This window comes from Neoarius graeffei, chromosome 23 (assembly GCF_027579695.1).
Source record: "Neoarius graeffei isolate fNeoGra1 chromosome 23, fNeoGra1.pri, whole genome shotgun sequence".
Lineage (NCBI taxonomy): Eukaryota > Metazoa > Chordata > Actinopteri > Siluriformes > Ariidae > Neoarius > Neoarius graeffei.
The window spans coordinates 56,532,966-56,552,157 of NC_083591.1; the positions used below are offsets into that span (position 1 = coordinate 56,532,966).

General features: G+C 38.3%; 1 protein-coding gene across 3 annotated transcripts; it reads right to left on the bottom strand.

The window, feature by feature from the left end:
• Positions 1 to 1,478: 1,478 nt before the first annotated feature.
• Positions 1,479 to 14,993, bottom strand: lhx8a (LIM homeobox 8a). 3 transcript variants are annotated; one of them, XM_060906478.1, is made up of 8 exons: positions 14,780 to 14,993; positions 13,358 to 13,501; positions 12,000 to 12,121; positions 10,466 to 10,686; positions 8,058 to 8,161; positions 6,130 to 6,225; positions 5,287 to 5,485; positions 1,479 to 1,894 (listed from the first exon to the last, which is right to left on the bottom strand). In XM_060906478.1, the coding sequence occupies exons 1-8, from the start codon at positions 14,849 to 14,851 to the stop codon at positions 1,635 to 1,637; spliced, it is 1,218 nt and encodes a 405-aa protein (XP_060762461.1). In that variant the 5' UTR covers positions 14,852 to 14,993; the 3' UTR covers positions 1,479 to 1,634. The 3 variants fall into 3 exon arrangements, with proteins under 3 accessions (XP_060762461.1, XP_060762463.1, XP_060762462.1); XM_060906480.1 differs by having other exon boundaries at positions 1,734 to 1,899; positions 5,302 to 5,485; XM_060906479.1 differs by having other exon boundaries at positions 1,734 to 1,899.
• Positions 14,994 to 19,192: the final 4,199 nt, after the last annotated feature.

The window sequence follows — 19,192 nt, forward strand, 5'->3', positions numbered from 1 at the left end:
GTTGTTAACCAGAGGAAACACGCCGCTTGATTCGCTTTCGAGCTGAGAATGAGCAGCGATTTCTGAAATCCAAGCTGCTGCTAAAAAGCTTTGGGAGTGAGTATTGTTTTCGGTTGCTTTACTGCGTACGTTTTGTTCTGTTATTCTCGCTTTTATTGTTTACATGAGTGTTCTGACACCTCATTCTGTCGGATGTGGTGCACGAAGCGCCAAAGATATCCCATTCATTGTTGTTAGTTAACAAATCACACCCTGCCAGCAGAGATTTCTGCCTTTGGCTCTGACTGTAGCGGCTGGTCGCAGCCAATGACGCGTCACGTTTTGCTAACGTAAACGCTGACGGAGGTACGCGATGACGTATGCAATCGTTGAAGGGCTATCCCAATACGCAAGGGTTGAATTTCAAGCCCTATCCCTTGTAGCTCAGTTTCAAGGGGAAGGGCCAAGGGGAAGGCGGAGGGGTAGAAATTAGAATTGGGATTGGGCCTTGGTGACAGGTTGATACGCTGATTCAGGAATCATTTAATCCACGATCCTGTCTGAATTATTGGAGCCGATACCCATCCCCATAGCTGTATCTTGTTTCAATACATTTTATTTCCTAATGCACGCAGGACATCTTTACCACGTGTTAGTCCATTTACAAACCGCTCGCTCAGCAGCCAGTTTGGAAAAATTGTGAGGTCATGCACAGGTCAGAGGTCACAGCAAAACACTGCAGATTGAACAAAGATTCCTAAAATCGACCAAAAAAAAATTAAAAGGATGTATCTGACATCAGAGGCAAAACACGCCAGAAAAGAGGGGGACGAGACATGCCGAGTAAATATTTGTCAGCTTTCCCGATGGAGGGCCGAAAAGGCAAAACACAAACGCAGCATTTGATGCAAACTTTGCCAAGATGCTGCTGGACAGGTGAGTGAAGAGTTTGCACTTTGAGAAACATTGACTTTTATTCAGGCTAGAATTGAAATATTTCAAATCTAAAACATACCTGTGAGCTTGAAGGCTCTTGAGCGCTTGCTCCTGAGTCGGAGGCCACCGGTTCCGCCATGTTTGTTGCGACCTCGCTCATTATAATGAGGATAAACTTCGGCCGTTTCCGTACCAGAGTGTAAACATTAGCATGCGGTGTTTTTCAGCTCGCTCTCTACAGGCATGAGACAGCAGGTAATACAGCATGGGATTCAAGTCCCTAGGGGTTACTCTAGCTCCACAGGGTACTATTCATCTTTTTAATACATCGATCTTATCTGCACTGGTAAAGGAACATCGATGGAGCCATGACAATGATATCACCCTCTGAGTCACCATGTTGCCATAGTATTTGTATACTTTTCTCTCGTTTAGCTTAATAAGCATCATTAGCATCCACTAATTAGCTTGGGTCTGTAACATGACTCCAGTTATTCAGACAAGTTCCTTAAGCATTGAACATTTTATTGGCATTTTGTTCAGCTTCAATCAATCATGCTCCATCCACAAAAAAAAAAAAGCAGCTGTACAAATCAACAAAAACCAGAAACTAAAACTTCCATCATAAATTTATTTCAAAAACAAAGTGCTCAGTCACATAAAATAAATTAAATGAGATGTATTTCAACTGTTATATATTTATATTAAACAAAAAAACTTCAGCCGTTCACAATAACATCGAAAGCTTGTGTTTTTTTTGGACCATCCTTCAGTAAACGCTCATGAACAGATAGAACAGTTACAGGGTCACGGTGCAAGACAGTGAACAGAGCAATGAAAAGTTCCTCACGCTTTCCTCTAGACTCTGACCTGATTGGTTGAGAGGGTAAAGTGGGTGGGGTTTGTCTCAGGCATGGCTGATGGGCAGCTGCGTCATTGAGTGGGGCAGGAGAGGCTGGAACACCAACGACGTCGGAGACTGAACTGGGGAGAAGGGGGGGGGGAACCATCAAGCACAAATGTTAAAATGCGTTAGCGTGAGCCAAGAATGTGGGAGTGACGTCAATCAAAAACTCACATGCGTCTACAATCAAATATGGATAATTAGCAGTTATTCCACAAAATCAAGTCGTACATGAGCTGATATAGCTAGCAAGGCGCATAGCACCGAGTTGGCTATAAGCCATGTATGACAAGATTGAGTGGAATAACTTATTCTATCCACATTCACTGAGAAACCGAGCGATTTTTGCAAGTTCGGTAAATAACTTTATACAAAACATCCAACAAAATATCTGCTTAGAATGTAAACAAACCAGCAAAATGACAGGAACAATTTGTGAAAAACCTAAAATCTTTTTTAAAAAAAAAAAAAAAAAACGCTCTTACCATCAAATACTCATTCCATATTTTGTTGCTTTTTTGTATTTTTGGGGCTTTGTTTTCGAGTAGAGTTTTTATTTCATCCTTGGTTGGTTCAGTAACACACTCCGCCATTTTGTTTTTCCTCTACTCACAGTAGATGAGCCGATATCCTCGTAGTAGAGTAGCCAATCAGAGCACGTAATTGCTCATATCCAGTGAATGTGGAGAGAATATGGAAGGGTGTACAATAATACTTCAAATACAATAAAAGTTGCCTATGGAAAGGAGTTAAAAATACTACTGCTAATAACATTTTGCAAGCTGAATTATTAAATTCAGTGTCACAGGACGAGACAATTTTTAAAAACTTGGATGGTCCCTAGCTGGGGGGGGATTTCACCATCCTCAGTATTTTATTTAACACATGAACTATTCAAATATTAAGCACATTATTTAAATAAAAAGTTGTACGGCAATATTTTTGAAGCAAAATAGCTTTTTAACGCTTGAATTTTTCGATTCACAAAAAGCTTGAGTGAGGTTTGGATTAAACCCATTTCATTCAGTCAGTTTGACTCAGAACTCAAGTTTATTTGTATAGCGCTTTAGACAGACATCACAAAGCAGCTTTACAGAAAAATAAAGACTTTAAACATGAGCTAATTTTATCCCTAATACATTTTTCCCTGATGATCAAGCCTGAGGATGGTGTTGAGGAAAAATTCCCTCAGACGACATGAGGAAGAAACCTCAAGAGGAAACCGACTCTAAAGGGAACCCATCCTCATCTGGGTGTTAACAGATAGCGATCATAAATAACTCTTCTATAACCGTGTCCTGTAGAGTCAAAGTATAACTGTGTAACCAGGAAATTCATTATAGTTTAACATGAAGTCTGTTTTGTTGAAGTTATTAACTGTTCATTGATGGAAACTTGAGCGCAAAACTGTTCATGACAACCAACTGCAGTCCTAAAGAGATCATGTGACTGTAGTCCTACAGCATCGTAGCAAAACTAACCGTCTGAAACCATTCACTTGTTCACTACTCCCTATATAGGGAATTACTATATAGTGGACTCGTTCATAAAATGAAAAAACACTTTCGGACACTACTCCGCTGCACCATTATTTACGTCATTACTGTCGCACAATTAAAATGTGCCAGATCAGTCGGCCGGTGGGTTTTCAAAATAATAAATACATACATGCATGTAATAAATCCATATTATAATGTAGGAAATACGCTCAGTAATCAATACAAAGTACTGTGTGTCTGCTGCATCTTCCAGTTCTTTTAAATCAAGGCTGAACACTCTTTGCTGCTGCATCAAATTTGAGCCTTTTGATTTGATTTCTTTCAGCCCGACTGCAATGCATGATGGGATATATTTCTTGGTTAAATCACTCACTTGTATACTTTTCATGATGCATTGTGGGACATCAAGTGCACTATATAGGGTGTAACAATTCTCACTATACATTCAGACAGCACTACAAAATAGCGACCCCACTATAGTGAGTGATTTCAGACACAGGGTACGCGTCCACAGCCGTCTTGGAAAAAGGGTTTTTAAGATTGTAACTAGACAAACTCGATACATTTACGAATTCAATAACAATTGTGATGCGATTTCCATCACTTACAAATTTTTACAAAGTGATGCATCACGGACTCCATTTTGAAATCTGTGGGTGTAATTTACTGAGCCCTCCAACAGATTAACAGAGCAGCTTCATAATGATGGCTATGATAATTATCGACAGGGAATTTAATTACTACTATTCAGTTCAGTTGGTCGGGTTCAATGCCCGAACTGATGATCACATCATCAGTTTTTCTTTGGCTAATCAGACACAAGGTACGCCACCACTCTTGCCAGAGCGGTTGGGGGTTAGATGCCTTGCTCAAGGGCACTTAAGTCAATCCTGCTAGTCTGGGGAATCGAACCAGCAACCTTTTGGTCCCAAAGCTGTTTCTCCAACCATTAGGCCATGGCTTCCCATTACTACTATTCATTTCCATTATTTAGACAGTTTTGGAAACTTTAGCACGTCACTGCAATATAAGAAACAGCCCAGAGTCGGTAATATGAAATAAGAGCCAAAAACAACATACTGCTTAAACTATTACTAGATGAATTAACAGCTGCAAGATGTTCTTAAAAGTATCCTAAAAGTTCACAAAGTGCTAAATCAGTGTATTTACTTAGAACTAAGAATTCTTATACTATATCCAAGTGACTTTCCATGACTACTTCGATAAAGAGAATGAAATGCTGTTAAAAAGAATGTTTAAGGTGTCAAAAGTTACTAAATTTAAACTTTTAAAAATATACTAATTTAAAAAAAACCACTAATTTTAAGATGATCAATAAAAGGTCTTAAAGTTACTAGAATATTTAATGAATTTTAAAAAGTTCAGTAAAGGTAACTTAAGTTTACAACTAAATTTAAGGGCTGGTCTTAAAAGGTAACTAATACACAATTAAATACTTAAAGGCGGCTTTAAGGTTTAGATTAAATGCAGTTAAATCCATATTTTTTCACTGAGCAGACGTGATCATTCCACATAGTTCAGTTTCCTTCAAACACAGTAATGAAACCAGAACAGCTTTAAAGCACAAAATGGCCATTTGATGGATAGCTAGATAGATCTAGTGGTCTGGATTACAATATTCAATCAAAAGTGAGTAAAACTTTAAGTGTAATTGAGCATGGCTATTTGAAGTTGAGCATACGGAGACTTTAAAGACAAAACAGAATTAAAAAAAAACACTTACTCTGCATGTTTGGAAGCTGAAAGGTCAATAGAGGAAGCACTGATTAGTCAGGAATTAAAGGATGAAAGCTGGAGTTTTTTTTTAAATATATAAACCACACATCAATACAAACCCAGTATCTACTAATCCAAGATGGTGACTCAATTACTGAGAAAGTGATCAGTGTATTTACAGTTTTCTCCACCATGTGATTTGAGGGAACGTTACAGAAGCGAGACACACACCAGGGTTGAACTGACCATCCATGTACGAGTGCAGAGTCGTGAGCATGGGTGTGTCGACCGGAGTGAACGCCGTGTACTGCAGCTCCTCCATCAGAGGCGGGGACAGTCTGCCCGGCTGCAGGGACGACACCGGTGCCGTGGACGAGTGGTTCGGACTCACATGCTTCTTATGACGAGCTCGGCAGTTCTGAAACCAAACCTGAGGAACCATAAACAGGCAGCACAGAAATCAAAACCATGTGTCTCAAGTGTACCGTACAGAACATGAGAATCCACACGAGCACGAGATTCAGATCACGAGCAATCACCAAAAAGCATACAACCTCCAAATCTTTAGACGTTATTTATCTACATTAGCACATGAAAAAGCCCAGTGGCATCTTGTGCAATTCTTTAAATATCCAACAACATTCCTAGCTTTTTAACACTTTATAGGAAAGCAAAATCATATCAAAGCAAGCTAGATGGATATTTCTCTTAATATTTCATGAAATCATAATCCTTCAATTTATGATAAAGCCAATTTTTCAAATATTAGATAACAGTATTACTGTAATTTAATCTCATTCTTTAAAGGAGTACAAAATTATTTAGGATATTACTCAGAGGTCTTCATTCCCAAATGCCCAGATTTTAATTAAAGTTGAAACTTATAGGCTGATATACACTCAATCAGGAAAGTACAGCAAGAGACGTGTAAACGTTTAAAGAAATTACCTGCACTGATTCCAACATGAAGACTTTAAATGACTCCATTACAAATTAACAAGACATCTTGGTCCCAAGATAAAAGAATAAATCCGGGTGTTTTAGTAAATAAATGATTTCTAAACTCCATTTCACCTGAATAACTCTACGGCTGAGTCCGGTCCTTTCAGCCAGCTTCTGCAGGGTCTGCGCATCTGGGTTGTTGTCCTGAGCAAACTGAGCCTGCATTACCTAAACACACACACACACACACCTTTAACTATTAAGCCAAAAAATTCACTACAATACACACAGCCCACATCACCCTATCCTCTCTCAGATACACCGAGAAGTAAAAAATACTGCTTCCCACCTTTAAAGCTCTACATAACCTGGCTCCTCTCTACCTCAGGGAACTCCTGACCCCTTACACACTCAGATCCTCTTCCTGTAACTTCCTGTCCCATACACCAGACTGTCCAGTGCCACGGACCCCAAGCTCTGGAATTTTCTCGCTCGATCTCTCCATGACTGCTCTCCTTTTTCAACCTTCAAATCTGATTTAAAGACTTTTCTTTTCCATGAACACTCCTCCTCCTGTTTAGTTTAGCAATCACCCACCTCTAAAGAAGCCTTGGATCTATGAAAGGCACTAAATAAGTTTTATTATTACTATTATTATTAAATTTGCACTAGAACAAGTTGTTACCCTCACTCAGGATCTTTCTACTTTATTATTATAACTTTTTTAGGACACTATTTCTCCCTCAGTTTTCAACCAATCACCAAATTTCACATGAAGACCTCCAGGTTGAATCAAGTCACTATGACTTGTCGTGCTGATCTGGATCACTGATCCAGAATCCATGGGGAAAAAAATAATCCCGTTTTTCAAGTCACTTATAACTAAATTTTCATGATTTTTTTCAGTGTTTTTTTTTTTGTTCAGGGCAGCAAGGTACAACTTTTCCCCTCACTAAGCATCAGTGAACATCTCTTACCGTTCCTGATCTATAGGGTACGGTGACTAGACGTCCCGGTTTGTAACAGCTAGTGAAAATTACTGTGACTAATAATAATTTGCCCTAGTTGCACTGGCACAAATTGTTACCCCTCATTCAGGATCTTTCTACCTTATTATAATTATTATTCTGCAACATTTAGTTTTCCTAACACTGATTCGTTTAAAAATGGTTTTAATGCTTGCCCTTTTTTTGCATCCCTACAATATAAATATTAAAATCATATGGAAATCAAAGCAGCTCAGCCTACAGACCAAACTTCGACTATATAACAGCAGTGTGAAGTCCATCCTCCTGTATGGCGCAGAATGCTGGCGCATCACAAAGAAGGACATCAGAGCAGTGGAGGTCTTCCACAATGGATGCCTGCACCGACTGTGCAACATCTTTTGGCTGAACAAATTTTCTAACAATGAACTGTGCATCAAGACCAACTCCTCTAACATCTCCATAGACATCAAGACCAGACGTTTGAGATAGCTGGGTCACGTGGTCAGAATGCCCCAGGGACGGGTTGCTAAAACAGCCCTGAGATGGACACCGCCAGGGAAGAGAAGCCGAGGCAGGCCCAAAATCACCTGGAGGAAGACAGTGTTGGCCGAGCTGAACATGACATGGGGACAAGCGCAGGCAGCAGCACAGGACCGGGCAGGGTGGAGAGCATACGTTGTGGCCTTATGTCCCAGTAGGGATGAAGAGGATTAAGGAAGTAACGATATAAAATACAAAACTCAATAAAAGTACATTAATAGCAGACAGTGTTGCTGGCTCCCTGAAATAACTAAAAAAAAGCAAAACAAGTCAGGAAGCCAAGTTGTAAGGAGACCAAAAAAAAAAAAAATCCTTCAGTAATTTGCAGGTCGAAGGAGTACAACACCCACAAAACACTAACAAGGAAGAGTGACAGGTTAAAGAGCTGTCTACAGAGTAATTTAGTGTTAAAGTACCGATAACCAAAAACACCTTGCATCCTGAATACCGTATTTATAACAATATTCAGATCTCATTATGATTTCAGTAATGTAACCCTAGATGAGAACGAAGGAGACCGTGAGCACCAACCTGCAGCTGGTCAGCCGTGAAGCTCGTGCGTGCTCTCTTCGCCGGCTTGGGCTGGTTTACTTCCTGTTCTGAAGGTACAGCACCTTCTACATTCATTCCTTTTCCTGGATGGAAATATGAACCGTGTGTGAAATGACTTAGAAACTAAACACACTTGCTGTTCAACCAAATACAATTTTTTTTATTTTCAACATTATAGACCCTTCAAATATTCTGCTGCTAAATTATTCAACAGTCTGGATTCTGTAGTTAAAAACCAAGCTTTTAATCATTTTGCTCAAACTGTTGGTTATGTATATAATCTTTTTTTTTTTTTTTTTTTTAAAGTGTTCGGGATAAACTCCAAATGTCCAACGTACTCAAACCTCAAGTTATTATAATCACACTATTTCTTAAAGTCTCCATTGTCAATACAAATCACTACAAGTTCATATTTGTTATATTAGTTGCCATTAATTTATATTTGTGAAGCACAGCTTTTGAAACCCTGTGCCAAAAGATAATTAAAAATAATTACAATTTCAAAAGAAGTCAATTACATTTTACAGAAAGTCTCTATGAACATTTTTTGGAAAGTTATAAGGTGATTCTGTAACAGACAAGTGTAGTTTTTTTTTTTTAAATTATACTCAATATAAATAGTAGCTTAATAAGTTAGGTGAAGAAGTTTATGGTTATTAGCACACCAGATAACAGGGTCTGTGAAAAGCAGGTCTACAGAATTTCAGAATCTGGGAAACTCTCGAGTAAAACAATATTTTGGGGGGAAATTATAAATGACACAAATCAACATTTCTCAGTCTCCTGAACATCACAGTTCATGTTTTAACATCTGCTGACGGGAACAGAACATGACGATGACTAGCATTCAAGAATTCTGATCATTTTTTAGTACTTTGTTACTGGACTTCTTGTGAATTTTGTTCTACATTAAAAAGAAAAAAATCACTAATTTCTCCAAATCATTACATTTATAAGGAAAGCCATAAGGCCACTTTTTAAAAGCATCATCTAAGACTCTGAAGCTGTTCAATCAGGAGTCTTAAAACTCTAGCAGATGTGAAGAGAATGAAATTTTCCCCAACCCGGTGTTCAGAGTCACGTTACATGAAACTTAATAGTTCTAATACAAATTAAAACAAATAAATAAGATAAATAATAAATAAATAATTAAGGGGGGGACCCCGTTAGTAAAATATACTAATATACATTTCGCAAACTGAAAAGTTGTAACACGTCTTTCCATTTATAACAAGTTTCATCTAACAATCACCAATTTAGTCTTAAGATTTATTCAAACAGGAACACAAACATTTCAGCCTTGTTTAGTCATGGCCACTTTTTCCTCTTTAACTCAATGAGCTCTGAAAAGTGTTTTAATTTGAACTAATCTGTGCAAGTTTTCAAAAGGTTAGACTTTGTTGTCATGACTAATTGAGACTTTTTCTGAGTTGAAACAAAGATAATCGTCAAATTGAGTTAACTTGCATTTCCAAGTTAAACCAATTTGAAATGTTTTACAGTGAAGAGGTTCGGCTGATTAAAGTAAATTCTGCTGTCACTGAAAATATTTAGATAATATTTAATAGATCAGGAGTGGTGTGTGTAAAATTTAGACTCCATATAAATATTAGCCTTCATGGCTATGTTTTTTTTTTTTGGGGGGGGGGGGGGGGGGGGGGATGTAATAAAAACCTAGAGACACAAATCAGACCCAACAGCTTGGGCAAGAATTTGCCATCAAGCACCAAAATCAGATTTCTTTTAACTCTTTCTTGCACTTTTAATAAATGTAAGAGTTTATACTCGAGTGAAGAATTTGAAGCTGTACTTTAATTAACCAAGGGATGTAACAATACTCAAACTACACCAAGTTAAAACAATGAGTAAAACATCATGAACGACCGTCTTGGTTATTTAAAGTGGGCGGGGGAGCTTATAAAACCAAAATTCAATTATTTGTAGTTTGACTGACTGTTCAAAACAAACGTTTGTTGTTTGAATTCAGTCTCAGGTCTAGTGATCACTTGTATGAGCTATATTTTTCCTACATCAGTTTAAAAAATATATATATATATATATTTGAAACCAAGTCATGAAAACCAAATTGATGAAATGTGAACCCAAAAACCCCTGGATTCTCAACAGTAACCTTTACAGCTGTGAATGAAATCCATTTCTCCATTTCCTTTTACGGTCATCATAAATAATCTATTCAGATCCTCCAACATTTCCATGCAACATGCTCCAAACCACAGTACCGTCATTGGAGGACTTTGCTCGACCATCTTGCGCTCAGGTTGGTCTACTGATTAAAGCTTTTTAAATCGTTGACCCCTCGTATCACTGTCATGCTTTAATCAGAGCTGGTAAATCAGCATGTATAAATGAGCACGAGAAGATCTAACCGTTCTCCATGGCACGTTTCAGGTTGTCCAGCATGCGGTCGTAGTGCACACGGCAGAGCACTCGCTCATCCACCAGAGCGAACTCCTCTCCTGTAGACAGCTGGCGTTTGCAGGAGAAGCAGGCGAAGCAGGCCAGGTGGTAGGTGTTCCCTTTGGCTCGACGAACCCAGTCGTTGGAGTGGATGTTCCTGCCGCAGTGAGCGCATCGGGTCCCGTATTTCCTAGAAGAAAAAGGTTTTAAAAATTAAAAAAAAAAAAAGTCACTTTTCCTGTACTCTGATAACACACATTTGTAGTTGAAAAGTGAAAAACACTAAAGTAACTCAAGGTACAGAACTGCTTCTTAAGAACTACAATTATAGCTTTACTTTAAAAGCTAATTAGAGCTACATCATATTCATCCTTCCAAATAAAAACAAGATTACTGAAACAAGACTTACTGATGGCACCCAGGCAATAAGGATAAATACTTTTAGTATTCAAGATTAAATTCTTAAATGGTGGAAAACTAGGACCCATTAGAAGTTACTGAGCAATGCAAACACTTTACAGTTTCATAATTTGGCTGTTTTATTATATTTACCCATAAATCAACATGATTTTTTTTTTTATTTAAAAAAAAAAAAAAGTCAAGTCTCCAAAGATACCAGCCATCAATTAAAAGCTAAAACTGGTGTGTTTGTAATAAAATGGCCATTAAAACAAATCAGGTTTAAAAACATCATGAGGTATGATGTAGAGATGTAAAATTTCACTTTCAGCAAAAAAAAAAAAAGTCCCTTTAATACTTTTGATCATGGTCAAAATGAGTTTAAGCAATGCTGACTGTACGGAGAAATTACACATGATCTTAACTTTGAGCCCCAAAATGCATCATTAAATATTTGAGTGAGAAAGTTTACAACTGAAATGCGAGAATATTAAATACCGCACAGTCCTCATGTTGGTGGAATGGATTTAAAAGCCTTGTATATACACTTTTACTAAAGTAGGTTTAGAAAGACTACGAGAGGACAAGCACAGTGGAAATGTAGAACAAACAAGTCACAAAATTTCTCCAAAAAGATGCGAGAAAGATTTCTACTGAATCAGATGTTGGGATTTAAAGCTCCAGGTGAAGCAGGAGGTCAATATGGGATTTTTAATGAAATAATTATTCAAAAGAAATTACAGGGGGGAAAAAAAGTGAAAGTGATCTAATCAGCTCCTGGATCACAGTAATGACAATTTTACTATAACCATCATGAAGGAGTCATGATCACGAGTCAGTGTTGTATAGAAGCCAAGTGCTGACGTAATACATTTTTAAAAAAGTGCATATTGTGAGTCTTACCAATACATTTATTTTGGTTAAAAAAAAAAATCAAACACATTGTGAAGCAACACCAACCCAAAGCGCGCACGTGACAATAACCACACTTTTTCTGGACGCTTTTATTATTAAAAAAATTAAAAAAAATAGTTGCATGATTTAATGAAGGCGGAAAAGGCCCGGATGTGAGTGTAACTAACCCGGAAGTGAGCGGAAGTGTACCTGAAGTAGTCGAGTTTACAGAAGATCTCTTTCTCTTTGATGTAGCAGCTGATGTGGCGGCCGAGTGACGTCTGACACACGCTGCACGAGAGACAGCGCACGTGCCAGCACATGTCGTTCACCTTTCAACACAAAAACAAGTCGAACAGAGAGTTAGCAAAAAAATACTATTAATTTAATTTTTAAAAAAGGGTGGTGGTTCATTTCCAAGCAGCAAACACCACCACCACCACACACATACTTGTGTTTCCACAAAACAAAATATAAAAGTAACTCAGAGCTAAAAAAGTGAAGCCACAGTGCAGGTTTGGGAAGAAAAAAAAATAGTTTACACTTCTATATATGCTACAGTATCTAATTAGCCAGGCTAATCATTAGCACAGTAAACGCTGTGGAGGAAGTAGACAATAATAACCTGGAAATGTACATAGACCTATAATTATTTTAAAAATAATACAAATAAAAACCCACACATACCACATTAGCTCTCACCATTTCTTTTTTTTCAGCCTCATTAATGTCATTTCATAAAAGCCTATAGTTTTTTTAAACTTGTCAATAGAAGTAAATAGTAAATGACTTATTGGGAAAGATGGGCTACTATAGAGAAATGCAAATTTCCTTCAGACATTTTTGTCGAGAGAGAGACTTTACACTTGCATGATATCAAATGTTTGTTTGTTTTTCCTCATGTGGAAAACAAACACGGCACACTACTTGCTTTTTATATATGAGTGATTCCACGCTTATGGGTGGGGACATGAACTTATTTTTAAAAATTCACCTAAAACCATTTCTTTTTTTTACCATCAGGTCACAAAACATGTAATCTTTAATGAATGATATGTTAAAAGATAACTTTAATTTTCTGAGATGTAATAAAAACATTTATATGCCAAAGTCAAGCCTATGAGTTCCAAAATGATGTCTGTTCCATTACTTCTGTTACGATTGTCCATCTCGCGTCTGTTACAAATTAATTACAATCTAGCTATAGACCATGTTAATCTTACTGAATGTGTATGTTTATTCTACTACACATGTTTATTAATTATATTTGCTAAAACATCACCTTCCTATGTTTCAAAAAGTAATTCTACATTGTTAAAATTGAGAATATATATGTTCACAACACTTCTGTTACGTTCTGACTTTGGCATATAAATATGTTTTTATTACAGCTCAGAAAATTAAAGTTATCTTTTAACACATCATTCATTAAAGATTACATGTTTTGTGACCTGATGGTAAAAAAAAAAAAAAAATGGTTTTAGGTGAATTTTTAAAAATAAGTTCATGTCCCCATAAGCGTGGAATCACTCATTTTATATTTATATATTTCCCCCCCAGTGTGTCACCTTGAGCAGGTATTTGTCCACAATCTCCATGCCGCAGCTGGTGCACATGGCTTTCTCAGTCATGGTATGAGGTGGAGAGACGGTGGGCGACGAGACAGAAGACGACGGACACGACACTTCTTCCAACAGGTCTTGAGTTGAGCTCTGGAAATAAGAAGGAGGAAAAAAAAAACCACAGTTTTTATTCTGAGAAACATGTTTAAATAAACATTGGTTAATCCAATCTCTCAATGTGTTTGTTTTGGGCTTGAAAAAACACACACACACACACACACACACACACACAATGAATAACACGCGCAGGTTTTTCCGACTTCAAAATATTTCTCCATAAAGGCAAAAAAAAAAAGTTGACAGTTTAATTACCAGGAGGAGTGTGTGCTGCAGGAGTGTGTGAGGTGTGTGTGTGTGAGGTGTGTGTGTGAGGTGTGTGTGTTGCGCGCTTTGCAGTTCTGTGGCATGATGAGGAGCAGCAGGAGGAGAAAGTGCGCGCGCGCGTCAGGTGGAGAGTTGCGCGCTCCGAACAGCCGCCCTTTTAACCTCTGCGGCCGCCCCGTTAATAACCATGACAACGAGCCCGGTGCAAAAAAAAAAAAAGCCAAACCCCCCTCCCAAAATCACCACACACACACAGCCCGGGGCTCTGGAGGTAATAACAGCCAGTCAGCAATCTTTCTCCTCGTTTTCGGATGAGCGCGCGCTAAATAACTTTCTATTGCCATCATGAAAGCTAAAGCTCACAGAAAGCGCATCCTCCTGCATGAAGAGCTGCACTGACTCAACTTCACTCCAGCTCTGGGACTTTCAGCGCTACTGCGTGATAAATGGTGCGCAGGCTGCAGCACAGCTGAAGATAATGATGGAGGAACCGTCTCAGGCGTTAATTAGTTTTTTTTTTTAATCACTAAACATCAAACTATCCATTACGCATTTTACAAACTGCTTGATGGGGAAAAAAAAGCAAAAGTTTAAGATTTTGAAGTGCCTTCAGAAGAAGTAGTGTCCCATGGAGCAAACCTCAGCACACTGCAAGCGTCCTGAAGGAATCATTATTTAAAGAAAGATTCAGCAGGTTGTTGCTTCTGTTTTTGGTCCAGATATAAACCTGAGAGTTAGGACTCACTCACTCACTCGGACACTTGATGTTAAAAGCAAAAAAAAAAAAAAGCTTTAAAAAAGGGTATGAAGTCTGTTTCTAGCTTTTCCACCCACTGGAGTCGGAAAGCAAAGTTACCTTCACAGGATAAGTCAGAAATCTAGCAGCTCACAATAAAAACAATAAAAATAAAAGCTCCTACATGAGAAGAGCCAAACTTCCCTCGGAGTGTTGGATTAGTTGAACACTAGTGACTTTTGTGCGCGTCGGAAAGCTTTACCCAGAGACACCCAGCAGTGTGTGAGAGCTGTTTGTTTAACACTTACTCTGTTCTCGGTTCCCGACTCGAACTCATCCACGCCAGGGCAGGAAAGGGTCTGCTCATCTTTCCAGTACATGGTGTGAAGCTTTGCAGATTCAAGCTGTATCTGTTGATGTTGTTTGCTCTGTATGGAGCATTATAGCCGACTGCAGATATTCCACACGCGAGTGCGTCCTTCTCATCTACACCACCATTTAACAGCAACTTTACTTTGGGAGGAACTTTTTTTTTTCTTCCCCCAGGGCTTTTCCCCCCATGGCCGCACCTCCTTGGCACACTTGCACACGCCTATTATTTAGAGAGGAGGAATAAAACAGGAATATACAAATGAAACCTCATCAGTTAAGCAAAAAATTTGATTAACGGGAATAACAGCATCTATTTTCGTTTTTTTTTTTTTAATTAATTGCAGGAGCTGAACATGAACAGTCGAGCAGCAGTGAACTTATAAAAGAAGCTGCGCTGATGAGAACACTGAACAACAACCTGAATTATTTGTCATCCTTTTTTTAATCCAAAGGGAAAACATTTTAACTCCGTTCATTGAGTAATATTTCCCCTACAATTAAATATAGAAGCTAAACCATGCAGACATTTTAATTGCCGCAAAAAAATATATATATAGGCTATATTTTTCAAGTTTATACTGAAACAAAAAAGAAAAATATCCTCTTGCTTTCTGGTGAAAAAGAAAAACAGACAGAAAGAGCACTGAGTTTGTGGTAGTTACAGCTGCAGCACTTTTCACTTCTTTAAATAAAAAAATAATCCGCAAATTGGATTAACTGGTGCCATGTGAGTGAGAGTTCATTCCTGTCCTTTAGCACCTGAGTGTGTTTAGTGTTAAACACGGATTCAGGAGGAAATCTTTATTATAGGCCACGGAATGTCTTTACTTTTGTGTATAATGTAGTTTACATTTGTATAGAAAAACGCGCGTCATTTGAATTTATTAAAATTCCTACATAATTTTGACTTTATGCTCAATCTGAGATTAAAAATTAGATTAGATCTTTAATAAAATAAATATGACTTATCTGATTTTATCAATTTTACACAGCTGACTCAATAGATTTCAACATTTAGTTTTTTTTTTTTTTATAGCCGACAAATTATGCGTTTTGTTTGTTTAAAAATATGAAACATACTCTAATAATTGTTCGGTTTGTTTTTAAAAGTGTGGCCGTGTAGTCATTAAAACATTGATGCAATCTGCATAACTGCATGTAAATATCCTTATAATAATATGTACAGAATTCATAACAAAAACCAAATATATACTAAAAATATTGACCCAATAATAGTCTCTTAAAAATATTTACATGATTTAGTTTTCATTGATTAATTAACCATAATTTAATTATATTAGTTTTATTTCATTTTGAATTAATAATTGGGAGATTTTATTGAATGATTGTGTAAAATAATGTAATAAAACGTTAATATTGCACAAAAGTACGGCTTTGATATTTTTTCGACTCAGCCAATACATTAATGAAAGCATTTTGATATTAATTTTATAATTTATTATTAGTTTTATTTTATTTTAAACAAACTATTAACAGATTTAATTGTATTCTAAAGTGATATAATATTCATATTAATGTTTATATCTGTTCATAAAAATAAACTTTAGAGAGAAATAGCTTTTTTCTTGTTTTTTTTTAGGGGGGTTGGGGAAGAAAGAGAGAAAGGATGTGTGGGGGGGGTAGTTTTTCCTGTGTGTTGTGTGTTATGGATGCAGCTTTGACTGGAACCAATTTTTAATGGGTTTCTTCTCTTAGCTGTGCTTTTTCCTTCTTCAGAAAACCACAGGCCAGTGTGGATGATGTGCTTTAATATTGGATTTCAATAAAGAAAAAACACACGTCTCAAGGCATATACGTCAAAAGCTGAGGGGGGGGGGATATTGGGTGAGGTACATGAGCACATAAACAAGAGCAGTATTGTCTGAAGATGAGGAAAAGCAAAGCGTATGACGTCACTGAGTTGTTTACCAGCCTGGTTTTTGTACAGTGTCCTCAGATTTCATGGTGAAGTATTGTATTCTATCTGTCGAGATGCTGGAAGATAAAATGACAGCCAGTGATGGTGGTGTTTCCAAAGATGGCGACACCACGTCATGAGTTAATAGAGAAAGACTGGCCAAGACATTGTGGTTACATTACAGCCTGTAACATCTCATTTCACATGATTAAGTACACACACATGGACATTGTATCAAAGCCCATCCCCCTCCCCCCTTTATTTATTTCATGTGAGCTCATGTCTTCTACTGTCCTTTCCTCTAAAACTTGCCTTATTCTGATCCAGGTTAAAGCGAGACTTTAGTTGCTGTCTAGCTTTTCTAATTTCTCGCATCATTCCTTCATCTTGTTCAGGTTCGTGCTGTTTTTCTCATTCACTGTAACACAGAGAGACTTAAAGCGTTATAGTTTTTAAAGATCGTCTTTCTCGGATATTATAAACAGTTGAAACAAAAATGTATCAAATTCAGTCTAGCTAAGATGTTGTTGTTGGTTTTGCATCTGTAGATTTTAGCTAGGGCGGCACGGTGGTGTAGTGGTTAGCGCTGTCGCCTCACAGCAAGAAGGTCCGGGTTCAAGCCCCGTGGCCGGCGAGGGCCTTTCTGTGTGGAGTTTGCATGTTCTCCCCGTGTCCGCGTGGGTTTCCTCCGGGTGCTCCGGTTTCCCCCACAGTCCAAAGACATGCAGGTTAGGTTAACTGGTGACTCTAAATTGACCGTAGGTGTGAATGGTTGTCTGTGTCTATGTGTCAGCCCTGTGATGACCTGGCGACTTGTCCAGGGTGAACCCCGCCTTTCGCCCGTAGTCAGCTGGGATAGGCTCCAGCTTGCCTGCGACCCTGTAGAACAGGATAAAGCGGCTACAGATAATGAGATTTTAGCTACCATTTTGTATGGCGCCCTCTAAGGGTCATGGTGGGGATTTTTTTTAGTTACTTTTTTTTTATTGACTACTTTCACATTACCCATAATGCTTTGCGCCTTGTAGGGTGACCAAAATATAAACAAATTAAAACAACATGGCATGGCACACTGACAGTAATCTTTTGAATTTAAATCTCCCTAAAACCTTCAAAGAAGTGTCAAAACTAACTAAACCAAAGCTTAAAGAAATCTGCAAAGCCTTTCCTGTGGACTTTGAAAAATCAATCGGTAAAAAAGAGCTTGTAAATATCGAATCAAACGCTTTGAACATCTCTACTTCAGGTGACGGTGAGTCAGCGGCCTTCTTTGTCTGTCAACATGAGTGTTCCAGCAATTACTGACCTGCAGAAGAGCTGAGAAAGATCGACACTGATCACAGAAGAATCCACAGTGAAATGGTTTTTGCTGGGTGCTGGTTACGACGAGAAAGCCGTAAGAAAATACAAAACGCTTTGTGCACAAGCAAGGAATTCACTCAGTCAGGTAAGGACTGTAAACACAGCAGAACTGTCAGATTTATTTTTGAAGTTTAAGTTGATTTTGATTTCCTTCACTCTGATTTGAGCTCATACGGTATGCTACCAGATTACGACAATCTTTGGGCTGCTAGAGGAAGCTGTCAGAGCTACAGGGTCAAATACTACATTTGATCACCCTAAAGAAACACTAAAAATGGAAGGGCTGCATAGTTTGCGCTTTGTTTTGGGATTTGATCCTTCAATAAAGTCGTCCTTTTCAGTTCTTTGACTTGTCCTTGTTTTTTGGTTTTCACACTTTTTATGACTAAACACAAAGACAGAGGGGTTGTCGGCTTTGTGACTTGGATCATCAGACTTTACTCCACCACTGAAGTGTGTAGAACATAGTCGTGTGTTGTCTGTCGGTGTAAAATTTTGATGGTGAATTCTGTCTAACCCGAGCTTTTCGATGCTTAGCCTCTTTAGGGATTCTATAAAAGTTTAAATCAGTGGGGCAGTTCGCTCTAAGGTACAGATTTCTCATCTCATTATCTGTAGCCGCTTTATCCTGTTCTACAGGGTCGCAGGCAAGCTGGAGCCTATCCCAGCTGACTACGGGCGAAAGGCGGGGTACACCCTGGACAAGTCGCCAGGTCATCACAGGGCTGACACATAGACACAGACAACCATTCACACTCACATTCACACCTACGCTCAATTTAGAGTCACCAGTTAACCTAACCTGCATGTCTTTGGACTGTGGGGGAAACCGGAGCACCCGGAGGAAACCCACGCGGACAACATGCAAACTCTGCACAGAAAGGCCCTCGCCGGCCACGGGGCTCGAACCCGGACCTTCTTGCTGTGAGGCGACAGCGCTAACCACTACACCACCGTGCCGCCCATAAGTTTCCATCAATGAACAGTTAATAACTTCAACAAAACAGACTTCATGTTAAACTATAATGAATTTCCTGGTTACACAGTTATACTTTGACTCTACAGGACA

Coding starts and splice junctions, on each gene's coding strand:
- lhx8a (XM_060906478.1), bottom strand. CDS start 14,851: ATGTACTGGAAAGATGAGCAGACCCTTTCCTGCCCTGGCGTGGATGAG. Junction 13,502..14,779: donor AGTCGGGAACCGAGAACAGA/GTAAGTGTTAAA, acceptor TCTTATTTCCAG/AGCTCAACTCAAGACCTGTT. Junction 1,895..5,286: donor GGATGGTCAGTTCAACCCTG/GTGTGTGTCTCG, acceptor TCCCCAGTTCAG/TCTCCGACGTCGTTGGTGTT.